Raw genomic sequence first — 20,492 nt, 5'->3', positions numbered from 1 at the left:
TGCAGTAGATGGCAGTCTACTTTCATGAAGGCAGTAATCATAAACCAAGGGGCCTGTTTTAAAATCTCTGTATTGACTTTGTCCTGGGCTGGAGGAACATTAGTTGTGCCTGTGTATGGAAATGGAAAAAGGGCTGTTTCAGAAAAGGGTTGTTTGAGTCTGCTTTTAAATAGCTGTCAAACAACAGACTTGCAGAAGTAGCCTACCCTGAAATTGCCATCCCTTTTTTTATGGTGATGGGTGATACTGATAAAATGTTACTGGTATTTTCTCTGCAAGAAGATGAATAAAACTTTGTAAGGGTCAAGCACAACTTTTTATATCTGAAGTATGTGGGAGAGGACTGTAGCCACATGGAGTATGCTGCATTTCCTGAGGTCTTTTAATTGTTAACATGATAGAGGAATGTGTGGAAAAAAGCAAGTTGTATGAACTTACAAAAAGATGCAGAGCTCCGAAACCAGACCATACATTTAGCAGAAGGAAAACTATTATTAATGCTCTTCATCTTACCACAATGTCTAGGCACTGTGACAGAGACCCACGCCCTTTTGTGCTATTGTTTAATGAGCAGCTTCCTCAAGTCTGGAAGTTGCAAGATTCCTGTATTATTCAGCTGTGATTGCAGTAACATTTATTTGGATCATTCTGTTTCCTAAACCTCATATTTTCTATGTGTTCAGAGACAATTTGGAAGGTGATATACTACTCACCTGAACCAGAGGATCAGGGAATCCTCAAGGTTGGAAGGTGCCATCAGGACTAAAATCACCTATGTCCCAGCTCACAGGAGGTGAGGAGGTAGAGGAGGCTGCTCAGGGCCATGTGTAGTTGGCTTTAATTATCTCCAAGGACTGAGATGCCAGAACTTCTGTGGGCAACATGTACAAGTGATTGACTGGTCCCATAGTGGAAAAAAAAAAAAGCCAAAACCAAAAACTGAATAGCAAAAGCTTCTGGAGTGTTCAGATGGAATTTCCTGTCATCCAGTTTGTGCCCATTGCCTCTTGTGTTGTCACTGAGAGGAGTCTAGGTCTGTACATTTCTTTTTTTCCCACCAAGTATTTCTAGAAATCAGTAAGATCCTTCAAGAGCCTTCTCCAGACCAAACACTCCCAGCTCTCTCAGTGTATCATCATATGACAAAATTTCCAGTCCCTTTATGGTCCTCTGCTGGAAGTACTCTGGAATGTCCATGTCTGTTTTGTGCTGGGGAAACTCAGACCTGAACCCAGCACTCCAGATGTATCTTAACTCTACCAGTGCTGAGCAGTGGGAAAGGATCACCTTCTTCCAGCCAGCTGCTGCTGCTGTTTTTCCTGATGCAGCTCAGGATGTCAATTGCTGTCTTTGCTGTGCAGGTGAGTTGTTGGTGAGTTGACAACTTTTTGTTAAGCACGTGACCCCCCAGTCCGTCTCTGTGTAGCTCTTTTCCAGCCCACTGGCCCCAGCACGTATTGCTGTCTGGGTTGGTTCCTCCACAGGGGCAGGACTTCCCTTTGTTAGTGTTCAATTAGAAGGTCATCAAGTTGGTTAAAGCACAATTTACCTTTCATAAATCCTTCCTGATCCTATCTTGTCCTTGGCAAGGGTTTCCATCATTGGCTATTCCATCACCTCCCCAGGAACTAAAGTGAGGCTGACCAGCCTATAATTCCCTAGATCCTCCTTCTTTCAGGGACAGGAGTGATATTTGCTCTCTTACCTCAGGGACTACTTCTGGTCACCCACAACCTTTCAAAGGCAATAGAGGGTAGCTTGCAATAGCATGATTTAGCTTCTTGAGCTCTGTGCATGTCATCCTAAGTCATTCCATGGATGTGTGTGTGTCCCGTTTTTTCAAGTACTTGCTGGCCTTTTCTTGCTCCATCCAAGGTAAGTCTTCCTCACTGCATATTTTTCCTGTAGTCACAAAGGCCTAAAATTCCTGAAGACTGCTTTTACCAGTAAAAATGGACACAAAGAAGGCATTGAGCACCTCAGCCTTTTCTATGGCCTCTTCCAACTCACATGGCTGTAGAAACTTTCCCCATTAACCTTCACATTTCCCGTCTGTTCTGGTTTTAGTCTATACAGAGTTATTTTTGCATTTGCTGGGATGGAGGTTTGGGAAGGTCAAGGAAGCTGGAGCCATATGGATGTGTACATGTGATTTATTCTATACTAGTCATGTCATCGCTGTAGGGCATGGCTTTGGGTAGAAGAAAAGGCAGAGTGGAAGGACAGACATTTTTGTTCCCTCTTTACCTGTGAAAGCAAAGTGCTGAGCAGAGTGGTGTAGTCTGGGTGAAGCTATGCAGACTGGATTGGGAGATTTGTCCATCATTGTTTTCCACTGTCTCAGATGTGGGACAAGAACCCCGCACTGGCTGTGGTAATGTCCACTCTTTTCTCCTTTGTCTCTGGAAAAGCCGTGTTTCCACCAGGCATGCAGTAACACCTGCCATTTTTCTCCTTTGTCTCAGGAAAAGCTGCATGTCACGGGCCATGGTAACAACAGGATAGATGGACTTCCATAAGCATTTTTGGGGTGTAATCATCCTCGTTTATGTATTGTTCTTATTAGTATTGTTGCTGTTACTGTTTGTTTTCCTTATCTTATTATTTTTCCAGTAAATTGTTGTCTCAACCCATAATCTCTCCCTTTTTGTGCCTTTCTCACTGGAGGAGGTCAGGGGAAGGGAAGTGGCTGTTTGGACCTTAATTTCCAGCTGATCTTAAACCACAGCATCACTTCATTCAGCTCCAGGTGGGCTTTGGCTTTCCTCATCCCTGCATGATTGTACAGTGCTCTGCATTCCTCCTAATTCAGCTGTCCCCACTTTCACTTACCATACGTTTCCTATTTATATCCGAGCTTAGTCAGGAACTCTCTGACCATTCAGGTAGGCCTTTTGCTGCCTTTGTTTGATCTCTGCATATCAGACTGAACGATTCCTGAGCTTAAAGGAGGAGATCTTTGAAAATTAAACAGTTGTCCTGGCCCTTTTCTCCAGGGCCAGAACCCATGTGATTCTTCCAAGCAACTCTAAAGATGTTAAAGTCTGCTCTGTAAACTTCAGTTCCACTCTTTGGTATTCTCCCTCCTCTCAAATTTCTGAATTCTCCATCTCATGATGTCTCATGATCCCTGCAGAAAAAACCTCCACATGCCCACACATTTCTTCTGGTGTTGCGAGTGCCAAGATTGGCTTCTCGGTCACCAGTGTCAGGAAGTTGTGTGTCAATGCACTGAATCTGTTGTGTTCTGAAGCTTTAGTTTGACCAGTTCATATCCTTCAGCCCAAAGAAAATTTATTTTAATGTGAAATTTCCAGCTGCTACTCTTGGCAAAGATAAATTCACGCTATTAAATACAATCAAAATCAAAGTGTTTAAAGCCTTTTGCTGCCCTAAGATTGTTGACATTTTTTGAGCTCTTTGCCCATGGCATTTTGCATTGAGTTCATAATCATCAGCTGAAAAGAGAAACTTAAAACGAGATTGTATCAAAATATTAGGTATTAATGTGAATGTTCTCCCTATGTCAGTAACATTTTGTGTCAAATACTTTATTGCATACTGCAGGTTGAAGATGCATTTATCCTCAGTTTCACATTTCTAGATCCATTATGACCTCACAACATCTGAAAGTGGCTGGCACTAAAAAGGGGCACTGCAGGACTCTTGTGGAATTGGGAGAAAGGAAAGAAATTCCACATGTATTCATAAATACGTGTGGACATGCTCTGAATATGTTTCCAATAGCAAACCACTCCAAGAGCAAACTTCAGTGATACTCCTGCAATTCTTGCTCTTAGTATGACCCAGAACTGTAGTCCCAGCCATTTTCCACTCTCTCAGTCTTGCTTTAATACCACCTAGTGTAAAACTTAGATTTCCATGGGGGTGGGGGGGAAGCTAAACATGCAGAGGACAAGGATTTTGCTGTGGGATGTCTCCTGGTTAATCAGTCTTACCTGCTGTGATTGATGCCTGCACTAATACTTGCATGATGTTGGCTGCCTTCATAATGTGGGACTCTGGAGTAAAGAAGCCGGAGATTTTGCAGGATGGATGTGGTAATGCTAGGAGGTAAAGCCATAATAAGGTCACTCAAGCAGATCCTCTCTTTAACTGTTTTGGAAATAACGTGTTGTGTTCCTCTGATTTTTATTGTTCTCTGTGGTGTGCTGCTTCTCAGTCACTTTGAAAAATATATCTTCTGTCTCTTTCAGGGACTCTTTTTTGTTCCCTCTGGGTACTTTTCTACATTTCTCATCCCAAACTTGTCCTGAAAGGATTTTTCACCTCTGTAGCTTGTCCAACCCTTTTTATTCTTCTTTCCTTTCTACTTACAACAACTGAAGAACTGTGTGTTCTTTCCATAAAGGATGAAATTCTTTGAAAGACAAAACTGATGCAGCTGTCAGTTCCCTGGCCTTAGCCATGGCTACCACACATGTACAGCTGTAATGCTTAACTTGTAGTCTTACAGTATGTGAACATCTGGAAAGTGTGATAGCTTTTCTGTCTCACTGTAACAAAACCAGGAACACGTTGCCCAGAGAGGTGATTCATGCCCCATTCCTGGAAAAATTCAAGGTCAGGTTGGACAGTGCTCTGACCAACCTGATCTAATTCAAGATGTATCTGCTCGTTGCAGGGGCTTGGACTAAATGATCTTCTCCAATACAAACCTTCCAACCCAGAAAGAAAAATTCCATCCAAAATAAATATTACAAGTTCAAATCTGAGTGAACCCTCATGAAATTTTTCTTGCCATCTGGAATTACAGATGACAGTGGCCTGAAATTTGCCTCAGTGATTTTGTGTGAGGAAGGATCTATGTAACAGAAGAAGGATGAGTCCAAACCTGTCCTTTTTCTGGTGTTTGTTGTGTGATTATGAAGCCACTTGTGTCAGAAACAGCATACAGTTCCCACAGTCTTGTGTAAGCTGTGACAGAAGCAACTGCTCTTAGAATTGGCTCAGAAGTATCAGGCATGGTTTTTCCTCCTGAAATTGATAGTTCCCTCTGAGGAGATGTAAGCATAACCAAAGCTCTCTGGCTGCTAGGTGGCGTATTTTATTGTGCCCTTATCGTGAATCATAGGCACCTTGTATCATATAAACAAACTCAAGGCATTTATTTCAAATACAAAATATATTAATTAATTCACTAGTAAAATAGCAGTTCTTTTCACCCCTCACATAAAACAAATAACTTGAAAGGCATACAATACAAAAATAATCTGTTGCAACAAATAATCTACAAATCTCAAACAAAAGCTAAGTTAATAGGTTTCCCAAGTCAGTTAATGTCTCAAAACCAAAAATGAGAGCTTTCTTCTGAAACTCCTTATGAAGCACAAGTCAAGACTGATAACACCATGCTACTTCATTTATCTTGCAGCATAAGAAACTCCTATTGCTAGAGATGGTGACTTCTATTAGACACAGCCTGAGCATTTCTATCTCTCTGGAGATTTATTCTAATTTGAAATACTGAGCACTTTTACATATCCCCTCCATCTCCACTCTAAGTCACAAATGATGAATGTTTTTTCTGTGCAATTTCACCTTAAGTAGTGTTACTATTAGATCACTGACACAAGTCTTCTTCCAGTTTTCCCTGCTTCGCAGATGCAGGATTTTACTGGCTGCCAGTCTCTCATGTTTTGACAGGTGTTGCTCTTCCTGAGGTCATCTGGAAATCTGTATCCTGTTGGCAACTGATTTCTTGCGTGAATATATGAGAATTTAACCCCCTTCCGGGGTTTGGGTCTCGGCCAGCTGTTTGCTGTTGCTCCAGAGATAATGTGTATGGTGGTGGCTGTTCCTGCTCATTTGTTTCACTGACAAACTCTACAGTGCTTTCACTGTATGGAGGCGGAGGAATATTGATGAATTCTTGCTGTTTTATTGTGGAGGCAACTGACAGTGGGGAGACCAGTTTTTCAGGATCTATGCTGTCTTCATAAGAGGGAGGATAGAAGTCAGGCCTAAAATAAGCAAGCCAAAAAGAAACACATTATGGTGAAGTGTGATTTATCTCACAGAGCTTGGTTAGATGCTTCGTCTGTTATGTTTCCAAAATTTAGATGAGGTTTTAACAGTAAACCGATATCTAAGTGTGTTTAAAGAATGAAATACATTAATGTAAAATGTAGGCATAACTGGTATAATTTGCCTTGCCTTTGTACAAAATGTTTTATTAAAACACAGCACTCTAAAAAGATAAGCCTTCCCCTTGAAAATTCCCAACCATGGCATACAAACGCTCATGCTTGTGAGTATTTTAACAAGTGAGAGAAAAGTTTAATTTGGAAGAAGAATGGGATCAGTGTTCAAAGTTATTTATTATTGCAATAACCATTGTTTTCCACAGTTTAAAAATAAATTTGGTACGTTTCTGCTTATCTAACCAAAATTTACTGAATGTTACTTTTATAGTGCCTTTAGAGCACCCATTCTCGGTGTTTCTAGTACGGTTTCCACAACACTCCAGGGAAAGAAATTTGTATCCAGTGACATGTTAAAGACTCTTGCCAAGTCTAGTGCAGTTTAAGAAACTGTCTCTCTCAAAGCATCAGACTTTGTAAAGGACAAAGTTATAGGGTCGCAGAATGACTTGGGAAGGGACCTTAATGATCATTCAGTTCCTGCCATGGGCAGGGCCACCTTCCATTAGACCAGATTGTCCATCCAGCCTTGCCTTGAGTGCTTCCAGGGATGGGGCAGCCACAGCTTTCCTGGGCAACCTGCTCCAGTGCCTCACCACCTTCACAGTAAGGCATTTTTCGCCAATATCTAACATAAACATATCCTTTCTCCATTTGAAACCATTCCCCTTGTACTGTCACAACACATTCTTTTTGGAAGTCCCTGTCCATCTTTCCTATAAGTTCCCTTCATGTACATAGGGTGCTGTAGACTCACTGGAACCGTCTTGGGGCTGAATAATTCCAGATTTCTCAGCCTGTCATCACAGGAGAAGCATTCCATTCCCCTGATCATCTTCATGGTGCTCTTCTGGACCCATTGTAGCAGGTCCATGCCCTTTCTGTGCCAAGGATGCCAGATCTGGATGAGATGCCCCAGGTGGGGACACACAAAGACACAGCCAAGGAGGAGAATCCCCTCCCTTGACCTGTTGGTCACCCTTCTTTGGATGCAGCGCAGGACACATTTGGCTGTCTGGGCTGCCGGTGCACATTGCTGGGTCACAGTGACCTACTTCATCAACAAAACCCCCCCAGGTTCTTCTCCCAGGACTGCTCTCAAACCATTCTCTGCCCAGCTTGTGTTTGTGCTTCAATTTGCACCAACCCAGATGCAGAACCTTGCACTTAGCCTGAAGGTTCTTAGCCTTAGGTTGAATTTCCTGAGGTTTTTAAATCGGGGGGACAATCAGACAATAAAATTTAAGCAGGAGCCATATAATGAATGAGCAGAGGCCCCCTGCATAACTCAGCTTCTCTCTACATGAGTGCCCACCCCCCAGCAGCATCCTAAATTGTCTGCTGAGATGGAACTCAGTATGCTCCTGCGTGAATTCGGAATAGCTGCACCTGCTGCCTCCATGCATGGCTTTGGAAGCTTTGGGAAGTCTGAAATTTTCTCTGTTTCAGGTAGTATACCTTACCTTAGGTATTGTTTTCATGAATGGCTGTTTGCACATTGCTGCTTGCTCTAGCAAATAAAATTTCCGACTACAGTTCTCTCCGCAGAAAAATAATAAAATAGCTACAGGATTTGCATTTTGTAAAAACCTTGCATTGCTACTTTCTTTTCACAAAGACTGTATGTTTAAAAAATAGCATCCCTCCCTCCCAATTAATCTGCAACACATACCTGTCTATGGTGCAGACATGTGGTTCTCTGTGGCTGGGACTTCGAATGAAGATGCCAAGGGCCCTGTATTTCAGGACTTCATGGAAAGTGCTCCAAAAAATGCCAGTAACAAGGAGACAGAGCCCCAAAGCTAACAGGCAATAAAACACTAGCTTGTTGTTCCCACATCTGCACATGGAGGAATTCATGGACATGCAAAGTACTCCCAGGCAAATAGTGGAGAAACTGAGTAAGAGCATAAAAAGACGAATGAAAGTAAAGAGACCTTTAGGCATCCTCCACAGAAGACACAGCACTTTGTTCCTGTCTGCTGTTTGTTTGCTGGCTCTCTCTGCTGTACTTCTCATATTCATGTATGGGTACTTTATATGCTACAACCGCCCTGTAGACAATTAAGAGAAGCAGGCAGTTTTAACCTACTCATTAACTCTTTGAAGACTTATAAACTCTTTTGAGATTAATTTGTAACCTTCTACCTACTTTAGGAAGGAAGCAGAAACTTCCTGAACCAACCCTTTGCCGCTGTAATCTCTGGAGTGTAAACTTGGACTGCTCCCTTCATTGCATGATTTGCAGTGGTTTATGCACTTCACTGCTAATGAATGAGACCTGTATTTGTTAAATTTGACTTACTTGTCTTTAAAAGAAGACCAAACCACAACCAGCAAAGATGGTCTTCATAAATCCCCATTAAAATTTGGAGGGAAAATATGCTTCATATAAATGCAGACATTGACATGGGAGGGGAAGGGGCATCAGTAAAAACTGCTGTTCTCTGAGGGGGGATGTCATCTCACCTTTTCTCTCTGACTTGCCAAGATGAGGTATAAAGAATATTAGTGTCTGACAGGTGTCAATCTAGGTTCAACAAAGGATTTACTTCTCTAAGCACTAAGTGTTGCCATGCAGTCCTGAGAGCCTAGGAAGCTGCCATGAAGCACTTGCATGACCTATGCAGTTCATAAAGGAGTGCAGCACCTCAGACTGGGACACAGGGCAGCCTTGAGGGGCGTCTGTGAGCTCCTAGAAGAAGCAGCAGAAGGCAACACATCTCTTACTGAGCAGGTTTCCTAGACATGGAGTTACCCCAAACTTATGTTGGGCTCTGAAGAGCACACTCAGCTTTCTCTCCATCTGCCTAACTTGCATAGCTATTATTGGATGGGTATTACAACAGCCAGCTCACACCTTCCTATACTGGTTTGTAGGTTTCAAGTTGCAAAAACAGCAAAAAATTCGACTGCAAAACCAACTGGTGACACAACAAATAGATTACTTCCCTTAAAGGACCTGCTTCAGTGGAAAAGACATAAAGTGGAGCAGATTCCCACTAATGTGAGTTGCCACTCAGCTTGTGGGCAGGTGCATGTTTCTAAGGGACAAGGTGGAGTGTTGGGAAAACAGTTATTTTAGACACTGGCTTTGCCAAATTCAGGTCTTTAAAAGAGGTGGCCCAGTTGCGACAGAGGAAATTGGAAACCAGGAGGGTAAAGCCCTGTGTTGGGGGTAGGAGTTCATGCAGGGAAGGTGTGAGTGGAGCTGAGAACGTGAGAGGCAGGTGAAGCACAGTGAAATGGTAGTCAGTGCTGCTGGGTGTCCACTCAACAGCAACAGCTGCCCTTCCAGAAATGTAACTGCAAAAGTGTACTGTGACATAGACACATTAAAATAAGCTGTTTCAAAAGGCAAGTAATTTACATCTGTCTTGCCTAATATGAAGTCCACCAGTTCATCTTCTTTCTGCTGCAGAACTGTTCACCAGGACTCCTTTGCTTCATGCTCTGTTGTTTCAAATATTAATGAATGCTCTCCCTTCAATTTGTTTTCCCACAGGTTAACAGATCCAGCTGAATTTACAATAATCTTTTTTCTGTATAATTTCTACTTTCTGCATATCTGTTAAACATACTTTATTTTGCAAAATACTTTTTATTACTTCTGGGATTTTTGATGTTTCAGATCTTAACTCACCTAAATAGAAATATTGAGTTATTCATGACTGCTATCTAAAGTTCAGTTAATTAATGTAATTCACATCTTCTGTAATGCTACTCCTTCTGCTACGAGATGGTATTTATGAAAGAATGACATCAATAAAAATAATTTTTACTTCTTGTTTTCTGTATAGACATATACTCACTTGCCTGTGTGGTCATTGAAATTTATACCTGGAACATTATAGCATCATATCTGTGGAGATAAAGGATTAGTTAAATGTTACAGGAAAACATGGACAGGAAATTGTATTCTCTCTTGGAGATTTGCAGAGTTTTTTGCAGGCTGCAGAATTTCGGTGTTTTCTCCAAGAGACTGGTTTCATCTGTGGAAACAGACTATGGGTCTATTATCCTTGAAAACAGCATCTGTACCTCAGCCAGCGGGTATATGAAGGGAAAGGTAAAAAAAAAAAAAGGTGGCAATAGCACCATAATGCTGCTTAATTATCAGGGTTCTATTATTTTTCTTGTTTTCCATCATTTCAGATTTTCTGTAATGTTATTCTTGGCCTTTTCCAATTTCCCTAACATTTTGCAGCTTGATTGTTTTATTGGCAGTGAGTGTCTTGGACTGCATCACACTGGATGAGCAGATTTCCTATTTCTCTTACAAAACAGGAAGAAAGTTGCTTCTAATGAGATCAGGTGGGAAAAAGGAATAACTAACATGGTGTAAAGGTTACTGAGCAGAATTGGCTGCAGACCAAGGTCAAAAGGTAGCAGTCCAGATGGAGAAAAAGCAATTCTTAGGAAGTCTGATTGAAGATGAACTTAATGGGTGTTCCACTGGATGATTTGACGATTGTGATTGTTTGGCAATTTGCTTTTCACTTTGAAAGGTCACTGCTTATCCTGTATCCTGTTGAAACATGTAAGGCTTCAACAAACCAGTTTCTGGAATTATGCTGCTTGCTGCTCAAAAAGAAATTTGTGATATCTTACACATTTTTATGAGAGTTGTGAAACACAAACTTATTTTTTAACTACTAACAAAATGGAAAATTTGACAGTCAGAAAATTAAAAAATAGACTTTTTAATGCAAATAATTGTGGCGTGTTAATACCAGCTGCATATCATATCACAGTACATGCATGATATAAGATGCATGTCAGATTTGAGGTCATATTTGCTACTAAAAAGTGATATTTTACCAGAAATTGGAAGCTTATATGTTTTACTCTGGTCTGAAATGAATTATTTTTAATAAAATTAAAACTAAATTTACACCAGTTTTGACTTTTCTTCTGTAACTTTCTAGCAGCCTTAGCTGACATGATTTATTGTAATAACTCACTTTAACGGTTTTTTATGTTTTTGTCAATAATTCAAAGCAGATTTGCCAATGGGTTTCTCTAGCAATTCCAGTATTCCTTAGAAATATATAACTGAGTTAATGGGAAATTATTTTAAGCTCTGCAGGTGTAGTCTCTTCTCCATATCATACCTGAATTAGTGACAGTGTTGAGAGCATAGAAAAGTTTAAGAATGACTGAGAGTCAATGCAATCTGAACATCAAAATGATATTTCACAGATCGGTTTCCAGCCTGGGGATGTGATGATGTCTAAGCAAAGCAAGGTGCATGAGCACAGCCAGGGCTGCTCTTCGTGTCTGAAGGTATTGAGATTTTAGGAGGTGTGGCTCCTATTTGAGAATGAATGATTGAATTTCATGAAGGAAACTGGGTATAAGTCATTCTACAAATACTTGAAAAAAGCAGAAATTAACTGACTGGGTTGAAAATAGTTCACAGCAGGATTTTTGTAGAGAGGTTTCCTCAAATGGTAGAGAATAGTTTATTCTAGAAACAGGTAACAGAAAACTGCAATAAAGACTTAAAATAAGGAGAATTGAGATACTAAGTTTTCAAATCACAGCATAAAATTTTGATGTTTAACAGACAATATTGTAACAAATATTTAAACTTTATTTTTGGTTAATCAGATATTCTTTTTTTTCCGAGGTATTCTTTCCAATTTTTATTGTTTTATTTATTTACTAAAAGAATGACATACAGTAAGTTTCATAAAAATTGTGATAACTAACAATAATTCAAAGTTTAATAGTTTAAATCTTTAACATTTTAAATAGTTTAAAGTGATTATGTGAACTGGCTAGTCAGAAAAAATTACACATAAATGGGACAGTTCCCTTATGAATATGGAATTATCTGTGGTCTATCAGGCTATTTATTGATATATCTATCTGAACTGTATATTTTTGTAAAACTTTGAAATTAACATGATGGATTATCAAGACATCTGAGGCCTTTCCTTTTGGTTTATATATGTGAAAACCAGAATGTTCCTGTGTCAGGAAAGAAAAAATACAGTAGCCAGTGTTCTTCTTTTTCTCTTAGCAAGAAGATATAGTGGAAGGCTCTGGCAATGAAAATACAGGCATACTTATTTGTCTCATGTTCACATATTTTAAAATACCATGTCTTGCCTGATATCCAGGAGCTTGGGAAAGCTATGAACTGCATATGAACATCTATTGAATCAGACATTATGCTTTTTTCTGTGGAATTAAGAGTTAAGCAAATTATCATGTGTACAGTGAAACAGAATGCTTTTAAAATAAAAAGAAAACCCAAACCAAACAAGAATAACCAAGCCCACAAAACAGAAGGCTCTGGTGTCTGTTTACCTGAGCATAAGGATCAGAGCTGTGGGTAAACAGAGTCACAGCCTGGCTGAGCAGTGTGGATTAGAGGCTGTGCAGGGCCATCTCCTCCCCTCTGCTCTGTTCCAGCTGTGTGTGTTGCCTCCAGCACAGTTGTATCTGCACAATTTCTGAGTAGGAAACAATTTTACAGCACTGCTTAGCAAATATGGATAACTTTGACCCCAAAGAATGAGGATCCTTTCTACATGAGACAAGGTCCCTTTTGTTCATGCATCAGTGCTGTAGATGATGTGCCAGCCGAAATGTTCATTTTACAGAAAGATTTGTATTCCACCATTTCATGTGTGAGGATTTTGGCAGAATTCCAATCATAAATTGGTAAAAAAATTACCAGTTAAATAGTAGTGCTATTATAGGTAATTAGCTGATTATATGGTTTAATGGCAGTGTAAAATGTCTGGGGGGAAGATTTACTTAGGGAGAGAGTGAACAAGTATTATTTTCCATTCAAAATTTAAGTGCCACTCTTCTTTTTAACTTTTACTCCTCCTACATCTTTTCTGCAGAAGATGGTTGTCCTAAGGATTTTTAAATTGAGGTCTAGCAGTAAAATACGATTTTGTATAAGGAGCCCAAGAAAGACACATAGCCTGTATAGATACCTCCAAGTAGGGCTCAGATAAGCATGAGAACATGGGGTACTGCCCATATGAACAGTACTGTTCTCCTCTAGGAAAGACAAGGACTGCCTTGAGCACTTCTTTAATCTGTCTTTAGTTTTATGGTATGGGAGGCACTGAAGCACAGTGCTGTTGGCACTGATGCCTTTTTGCCTTCGACAGCAGGGGCAAAGTCAGGCATTCTGTCTTGGCTTGAAGATTTGAGCAGTTTTATCAAAAGCAGATCAAAAGTGAACCCTGAAGGAGCTGCTGGTAGCTCTTGATCTAACAAAGCACAAAAAGCTTAGAGCTAGCTGTTTGGCTGTGCTGGACTGTTTAATATTAAAACAAGCATTCCTACTGGCTTTCAAGTACAGTTAAATATTGTAACACAATGAGATTGAACCTCCTGAAACTCTTCTTATTTGACGTCATTTCAGTAGGCTGGCTGAACGATGCAATCAAATATTGTACATCAGTAGAGCTTAATTAGCATAGGTGTAACTTAAGAATTTTAAGTGGAATAGATGCAAAAGTCCAGCTCTAGGTTAGAGGAATCCTTTGAGTTTTACACAAAATTGACAAATGATCTCATATAGTGAGATCTTAAAATATCTTTCAAAATTATTTTCAGAGTGAATCTGGCATTAGAAATTACAGTTATCTGTATTTGTTCCCATAAATGCAGTGCATGCTTTGATATGTAATTTTACCTGCAGAGGTCTCCTCATTTCTGATTTGAACCAAATGAATGAATCAATACTCAGGTAAATGTCAACAGTCAAGCAGGCAGGTTTGTAAAGAGGCAGGTTTTCAGCACTTACAGCATGTCTGGTTTGCCAAAGAAAATGAAGAAGGTGTGTATCACAAGAAAATACAAAACAATTTAAAAAGAGAGAATGAAGAACATTTGCCTAAGGAGCAATTAACACAAATATGAATTGTCTGGGAAAGCATATGGACAAGAACTACAGCCTGTGGCATGTGTGAAGCTTGCATTGTGCAAAGTCTGCACACTTCTGTGCAAATGAACAGGCCTGACTGATGGAGAACTGGTCAGCCAAACACACACACATGCACCAAAAAAAAAAAAAAGAAAAATAAAAAAACCCTCCAAAAACAAACAAGCAAAAAAACCCAACCAAAAACCAAAAAAAAAGGCAAGCAAACCGAAAAAAGCCAGAATAATAAGAAGTGTCTTAGGAGGTGGGTGTTTGAGATGAAGGTCTGCATTTTGACAAGTGGACCCAGAAATATTGGCAGACTCCCAGGCCTCTTTAACTTTCAGTTAATAAACCAGACTGCTGATACTGGCAGGAAATACCTACACAGCACTGCTCATTAATGCATGGAGCAGAGAGACCTACAATTAGTTTGCTGCCCTACAGGAAAATGGAGTGCAAGAGGCTGGTATCTCCCTGATGATTCAAGGAGGAATGTCTCCAGCCACTATGGGATGTGAATGCATGAGCCACAGGTGCGTGCAGAGGCTGGCAGTCCCATTGCAAAAGCTGACTAATTCCATGCTTCTGGGAAGCCTTTCCATTCTCTTTGCAGGCTGCCACAGAACACTATACTGGCACTGCTTCTCACTATTCAGAGATCCCCTACTATACATGATACAGGAACATCTTCAGCCCCTCACAAGACATGTGCAAACTCTGTCTCCTTTGTAGATCACCAGACTTCCTCTTAGAGAAGACAAAAGAGCACTTCCCACCTAAGAAGAGCAATCTTTTAGGGTGGTCACAAAGGTTCTGCAGGAAATAGGGGTCTCTATTGAAGACTTTCCATGGGTGTGGAGTGACAGAGCAGACCCTGTTTCTGGCCGAAGAGATGGTGCAGGCTGATGTATGCATACGTGAAATGCAGCCTGGTCTGCAACATCACGGAGGTCCAAATGAGTCAATGAAGCCTCATCACAGTCTACAACTTCCTCAGAGGAGGAAGAGGAGGGGCAGACACAGGTCTCTCCATTCTGGTCACCAGGGACAGGACCTGGCAATTGCATGAAGCTGTGTCAGGGGAAGTTTAGGTTGGATATCAGGGAAAGGTTCTTCACCCAGAGTGTGGCTGGGCACTGGAACAGGCTCCCCAGCGAAGTGGTCATACGCCAGCCAGCCAGAGTTCAGGAAGCGTTTGGACAATGCTCTCAGGCACATGGCATGATTCTTGGGGTGTCCTGTGAGGCCAGGATTTGGACAAGAATGAATAACATCCATTGTACCGGAAGCAACTGAAGGCGCTGGACATGCTGTACTGGGCAAAATGAAAGCTGAGAGGCAATATGGTTATTGTCCACAAGCACATCAACAAGGGAACAGCAAGGTCAGAAGGAAAAGAACTATTAAAGTTATTAACTATGAAAGCATAAGAAAAAAATTATTCAAAATAACCAGGAGAAACTTAGCCTGAAAACGAGTGGACTTAGAAGAGGGAAATTCCTGATTATTTTCAGAATGAAAGACTGAAAATATATAATAGCTGTGAAACTAACTAAATAGGAAAGAATAAATACCAGTGAATACATATCCATAGTGACATGTTTCCCTGCTCTTTACTCCCGAGATACCTTGCATAAACAGATTTTGATAAAAGGAAGATATAGACACTGTAAGGACTTAGAAATTCATTTCAGTGGATTAATCTGAACCGCATTACTGTTCTGAGAACTCATACAACATACTCTAATTAAAACAATAGTGTAGTCTATTAGAGAAATGATGTCAAACTTTCTCTCGTCCAAAAGTTTGTTGCCTCCAAAACAAGAAGGCATAAAATATTTCTGGAGGTGTTTCACCTGCAAAGTTTAAGGTGAACCTGGTCTCCAGCTCATCATGTCAGCAACTTAACTCACTTCTGTTCCTGACTGATTATTCTCTGGGGAATGAAAAAAATGCGAACCTTTAGTCACACACATGCAGGAACCTCATGATAGCTTGTGGGCTGATGCTTCATTTTCACAGGTAAGTCACTTGGAGACACCTTCCCAGCTTCCTCTTCCCAGATGACCATCCCTGATCAATGACTCTGTCTACCTGAACCATGCTAGGTCTCATAAGTGTGATGTCCCATGTTCCTGATATCTGTTGTCTTTACCATCACATTCCAAACACTGAACCCATAGAATGCTATTAAAAAGATACTAGAAGTACAGCTGCAGAGATTTTTCCATCAAAAATGTAGCTGCTGAACAGAGTCTGTATCTTCTAATATGGCCAGAACAGATTCTTTATCCAGACTCATCTCCTGAATTTTTTGGGGTTGGGTCTTTCAAAGCCTTCAATAATCTAACCTTGAAGGAGGAACAGAATTGCAGTCCTGTGTATTTACCTCTCAGCTCCTATTGAACATGGTGCACATGTAATTTAACTTCTGGAGTGATGCTGCAGCCCTTCAGTCAGCATAAACCACTATCCAAAGGATTATGTCCCTGTCTCCTAACTCATGGTCACTGCCTTCTGTCCTTCCCAGCCCCTCTTTTGCTCCCTTCCCATTTGATCCAGCACTTACATTCAAATGGCTACAGTCTGAATCAGAGAAAATACCTTTCCCCCGGCTTTTTTTCCACTCATCTTGTTCAATTTGCAGCTGCTCAGTTCCTCCACCAAGAGAAGGAACAGCTAGAATTGGGCAGCTGGGTCAGGAGGAAAGGCACAACTTCACCTTTTGGTAACTGTGTACTTGTTGATTATACCCCCAAAGGAGAAACAGTTCCTGCCTATATTCAGATTGGATTTTTTTATTTCTCAGGCTGAAGTTCTGCTCTCTGCTTCTCATTCTCTCTCTTCTTTCCTGCTTTTCATCTTCACCATTTTTTCCCAGTTTCTTCCTGCCCCTTACTCAATCCTTTCTGCAAAGCCAGCTTCTTTCTTTAAAGATGCTGCATTCTCTTTAAGACATGCAGCATGTCAAGTTGAGCAGCACATAACTGTCCAATTTTAACTCCTGATTATAAACCAGGTATCATAGTTTAATGACTCGTAGTAAGGATTACTTAAATAGCTGTAGCTGGAGCATAGGAACTATGAGAAAAAGGTAGAGAGTTCCTGTTCATCCCAGTGAGGGCAGGAGGAGGTGGGGAAACTAAAGCAGCCTTCCATCTCTTGGAGGGAGATCACAGAAAAGAAAGAGTTTATTATATGACAACTCACTCTGGATACCTTGCAGACTAATCCTCCTTTACAGCCTCTTATTTCCTCAAAGGAGACAGATACATTTTAGAGATGAAAAGTATCCAGTACTTGTTTTCAAGTGTATCCAGTGGGTTTCAACATTTTTTGCTGTTTTCCATGTTTCTAACTGACTCCATCCTATTTGCTTGCAATCCACTCTCCTGGACACTACAGGTCCTGTTCACTGTTACTGAAAAGGGAAATACTCCTTCCCTTTATCTCTAACCCTTTGGTAGACTATGCAACTACCAAGTTGATGAAGTCTCTACATACCCTTCAGTACTTTGTTCATGTGCAATTTGTTTTGTTTTCTGCTTCATTTAATCTCAATGTCTGATTTACTCCTGGATCGTTTCCACTGGAAATGCTGAGGCCAGCAAAGATGATCTACATGAAGCATGACAGAGAAAAACTCTCACAAAGAAGTATACCTGCACACTTAATGAGGTTTGACTGTTGGAAACTTTGCTCTTTCCTTTGAATTCTCCGGTACAAAACACCTCAATATGTGTAGAGTTCTGATAAGCAGCATTTTAACTCTGCTGTTATTCATCACTCATGATGTCCAGCAAATATATGCAAACACCAGTGTTTTTAAAGAGGAAAAAGACAGCTCTTTGAATTTCTTGTTGTCCTTAAACATAGAATGTCTGGACTTAAACTAGAAGGCTTCCATATAGATCTTAGACAGGAGCAAAAGGGAGGGAAGGGCATATGAGTGTATTAAAATTTATGCTTTTTAATAATATGTCAGTCCATACACAATTTAAATTCTGCCATTGGTCAGTGCTTCTGTTCCCTGCAGAAGACCATATCTGTATCCATCTCTACTGTCTTAAGCATACCTACAGAGATTGAACATAAATAATGAAATTTTGTATTGTTATTTTCTTGCAATGGAAGTTCAGTGATCTCTCCCCCAGCTGTGCAATAGCAAAGACAGCTTTGGACCATGCAACTTGTGATCTCACTCTGGGAGCTATTTCCTTTGATATAACTCAAAACATCTTGAACTCCTAGTGACAAATTTATTGTTAAGGCTCTGTTGTGCTCTGTTTGCAAACTTATCTGATGAAAGGGAGTTATCTTGCAGTGGTAAAGGAGAATCCCCCATACCCACTGCAGCCTAATTACTCATCTGTGTGCAAAATATGGCTTTGTAACACCACCCCCACTCCCCAGCCCTCAGACATCTCATCTGAATTAAGATTTTGTTCTTAACAAGATGGATATTGAAATTGATGCTCCAGGTCAAGGCAAAAAGAGAAGGCTGTGCCTTCAGCTGTGGCATTGGAAAAACTTGATCATAGAAGTATTTTATCTTCTGCACTGAGTGAAGTAAGTGGATAATTAAGTAGTTCCATCATTTTTATTGAAGTAAATGTCTATTTTCAGGTTACATATGACTTTCCTAGTCATTGCCTTTTAAATAACAATCTGAAAAGATTGTAATATTCTTCACAAAAGTAAAATTTATGGGTAAATATCAATTTCTTTGTCTTCCCCACTAGCCTGAAATCCTCCTTTCTCAACCCATAGTTCCTCATACTGCTGGCACCTTTCTATCTCATGCCATTTCTCACCAGGTAATTTGGCCTCATAAGAATATTATGAGGCACTGCAAAAACATGAATTTAAAAAAAACCCTTTGAGCAGAAGAGATGTCATACTAAATACAGAATATAAGTGAGAGTAACATGATCACAAATTTTCTCCAGTTTAAGAGTGAAGGATATTGTGAGGGATGGTGTTGAAGGCCTTATGGAAGTCCGGATAAATTACATCTGTAGCCCTTCCCTTGTCCACAGATGCTATCACCGCATCTTGGAAGGCCATTGGACTGGTCAGGCAGGACTTGCCATGCTGGCAGTTCGAGCCGTGGCCCTGCCAGGTACCTCCATTCTGGTGCACAGCATTGTTCCTCTGCAATGCTGTCTGTGCTGAATGTGCCTGGGCACAGCTGACATCAAACCAAGCTGGCTATCCAGCCCAAGCAGTGGTGTGTGAGCTGTATTTTGATATTTATGAGCAGCTTAAAAAGGCAAACGTTTCCTAACATCTGATTGACTGTAGACATAAAAATCATACAAATTGACAGATAACCACATGGTGATGTATCATGTCAGATGAAAATGTTGGTTTATTCTTTGCATATTTAAAATAAGTGCAAAGAACCCTAAAAATCCTAGAAGAGCTTGGCCAGGTGGTGAGACAGGGCTATGCACAGCTTGGGGATTCAGGCATTTGCTTCATGGCTTCAACACCTGCGCACAGGTGGCCACTGTTTGGACATTGTGAAGGACCAGGGCTGCATGACTCAGAAACAACCTCAGAGAGAAGTTACAGGGAACTTGTTTCTCTTTTGTAGCACATGATTGGAGTAGTCTGCAAGACTTACAGGGTTGGAGCTAGTTCTAATGGAACATTTTTCCAAATAAAAGAAATCACTAGACCTTGAATTAGCTCAATGAGACAATACAATACATTAATTATTGATTTTCCTTCAAATTCTGTGTAGATGCTCTAGAGATTTTGATGAAGAATGGCAGCTGAAGAGGTTTTTAGTAATCAGAACTCTTTGTGAATCATTAGGCATGAAACTACTTCACTGACAGTAAATAGTGCAGATAAATGTAGGTCTGTGCAGACTGTAATGTTGGTTTGGTTTCTCTTCCAGTTACAGGATTAATCAGAAGGATTTTTGAACAGTTGGAAGTTAAGTGGAGTTTTCAAAAGATGCAGTAGTTAGCAGAATGTATTTCTACATCTGCTTACACATGACATAAAATCTCATGAACAGTCATTTTTGTTGGGAAACTTTTACCATGCTTCAGATTTAAAAATTATTTTTTCACAGTGGCATAATATTTACATTTCCATTTCTAAATACATTCATTTATTATGATTTTTTTAATTCAAGAATTTATGTTAACTTCCATTGCACCACAGGAAATATTCTTAATACACTGTTTCCTTCATTCAGGGAAAAATTTCCCATGTTTTCCATAGGACTTCTCATTTCTTTAAGCAACCTGCATGATTGAAGCATTGCATCTTATCCCCTTCTCCTGCAAACTACTGTTTCACATATCAGAAATGACCATATAAATAATTATTCTTCTCAGTTAAAATGCTGACAGCATCACAGTTGCAATTTTTCATGAGTCTCACTGGTAACATCCATCTCAGTTCTTTCC

General features: G+C 40.2%; 1 protein-coding gene across 1 annotated transcript; it reads right to left on the bottom strand.

The window, feature by feature from the left end:
• Positions 1-5,108: 5,108 nt before the first annotated feature.
• TMEM252 (transmembrane protein 252) lies at positions 5,109-8,246 on the bottom strand. The gene is made up of 2 exons (XM_063181333.1): positions 7,837-8,246; positions 5,109-5,984 (listed from the first exon to the last, which is right to left on the bottom strand). Exons 1-2 carry the CDS (start codon positions 8,187-8,189, stop codon positions 5,654-5,656), a joined length of 684 nt encoding a protein of 227 aa, XP_063037403.1. The 5' UTR covers positions 8,190-8,246; the 3' UTR covers positions 5,109-5,653.
• Positions 8,247-20,492: the final 12,246 nt, after the last annotated feature.

Source organism: Melospiza melodia, chromosome Z (genome assembly GCF_035770615.1).
Source record: "Melospiza melodia melodia isolate bMelMel2 chromosome Z, bMelMel2.pri, whole genome shotgun sequence".
NCBI lineage: Eukaryota > Metazoa > Chordata > Aves > Passeriformes > Passerellidae > Melospiza > Melospiza melodia.
This window is presented reverse-complemented; position numbering and strand designations above follow the sequence as displayed.

Coding starts and splice junctions, on each gene's coding strand:
- TMEM252 (XM_063181333.1), bottom strand. CDS start 8,189: ATGAATATGAGAAGTACAGCAGAGAGAGCCAGCAAACAAACAGCAGAC. Junction 5,985..7,836: donor CATGTCTGCACCATAGACAG/GTATGTGTTGCA, acceptor TGCTTATTTTAG/GCCTGACTTCTATCCTCCCT.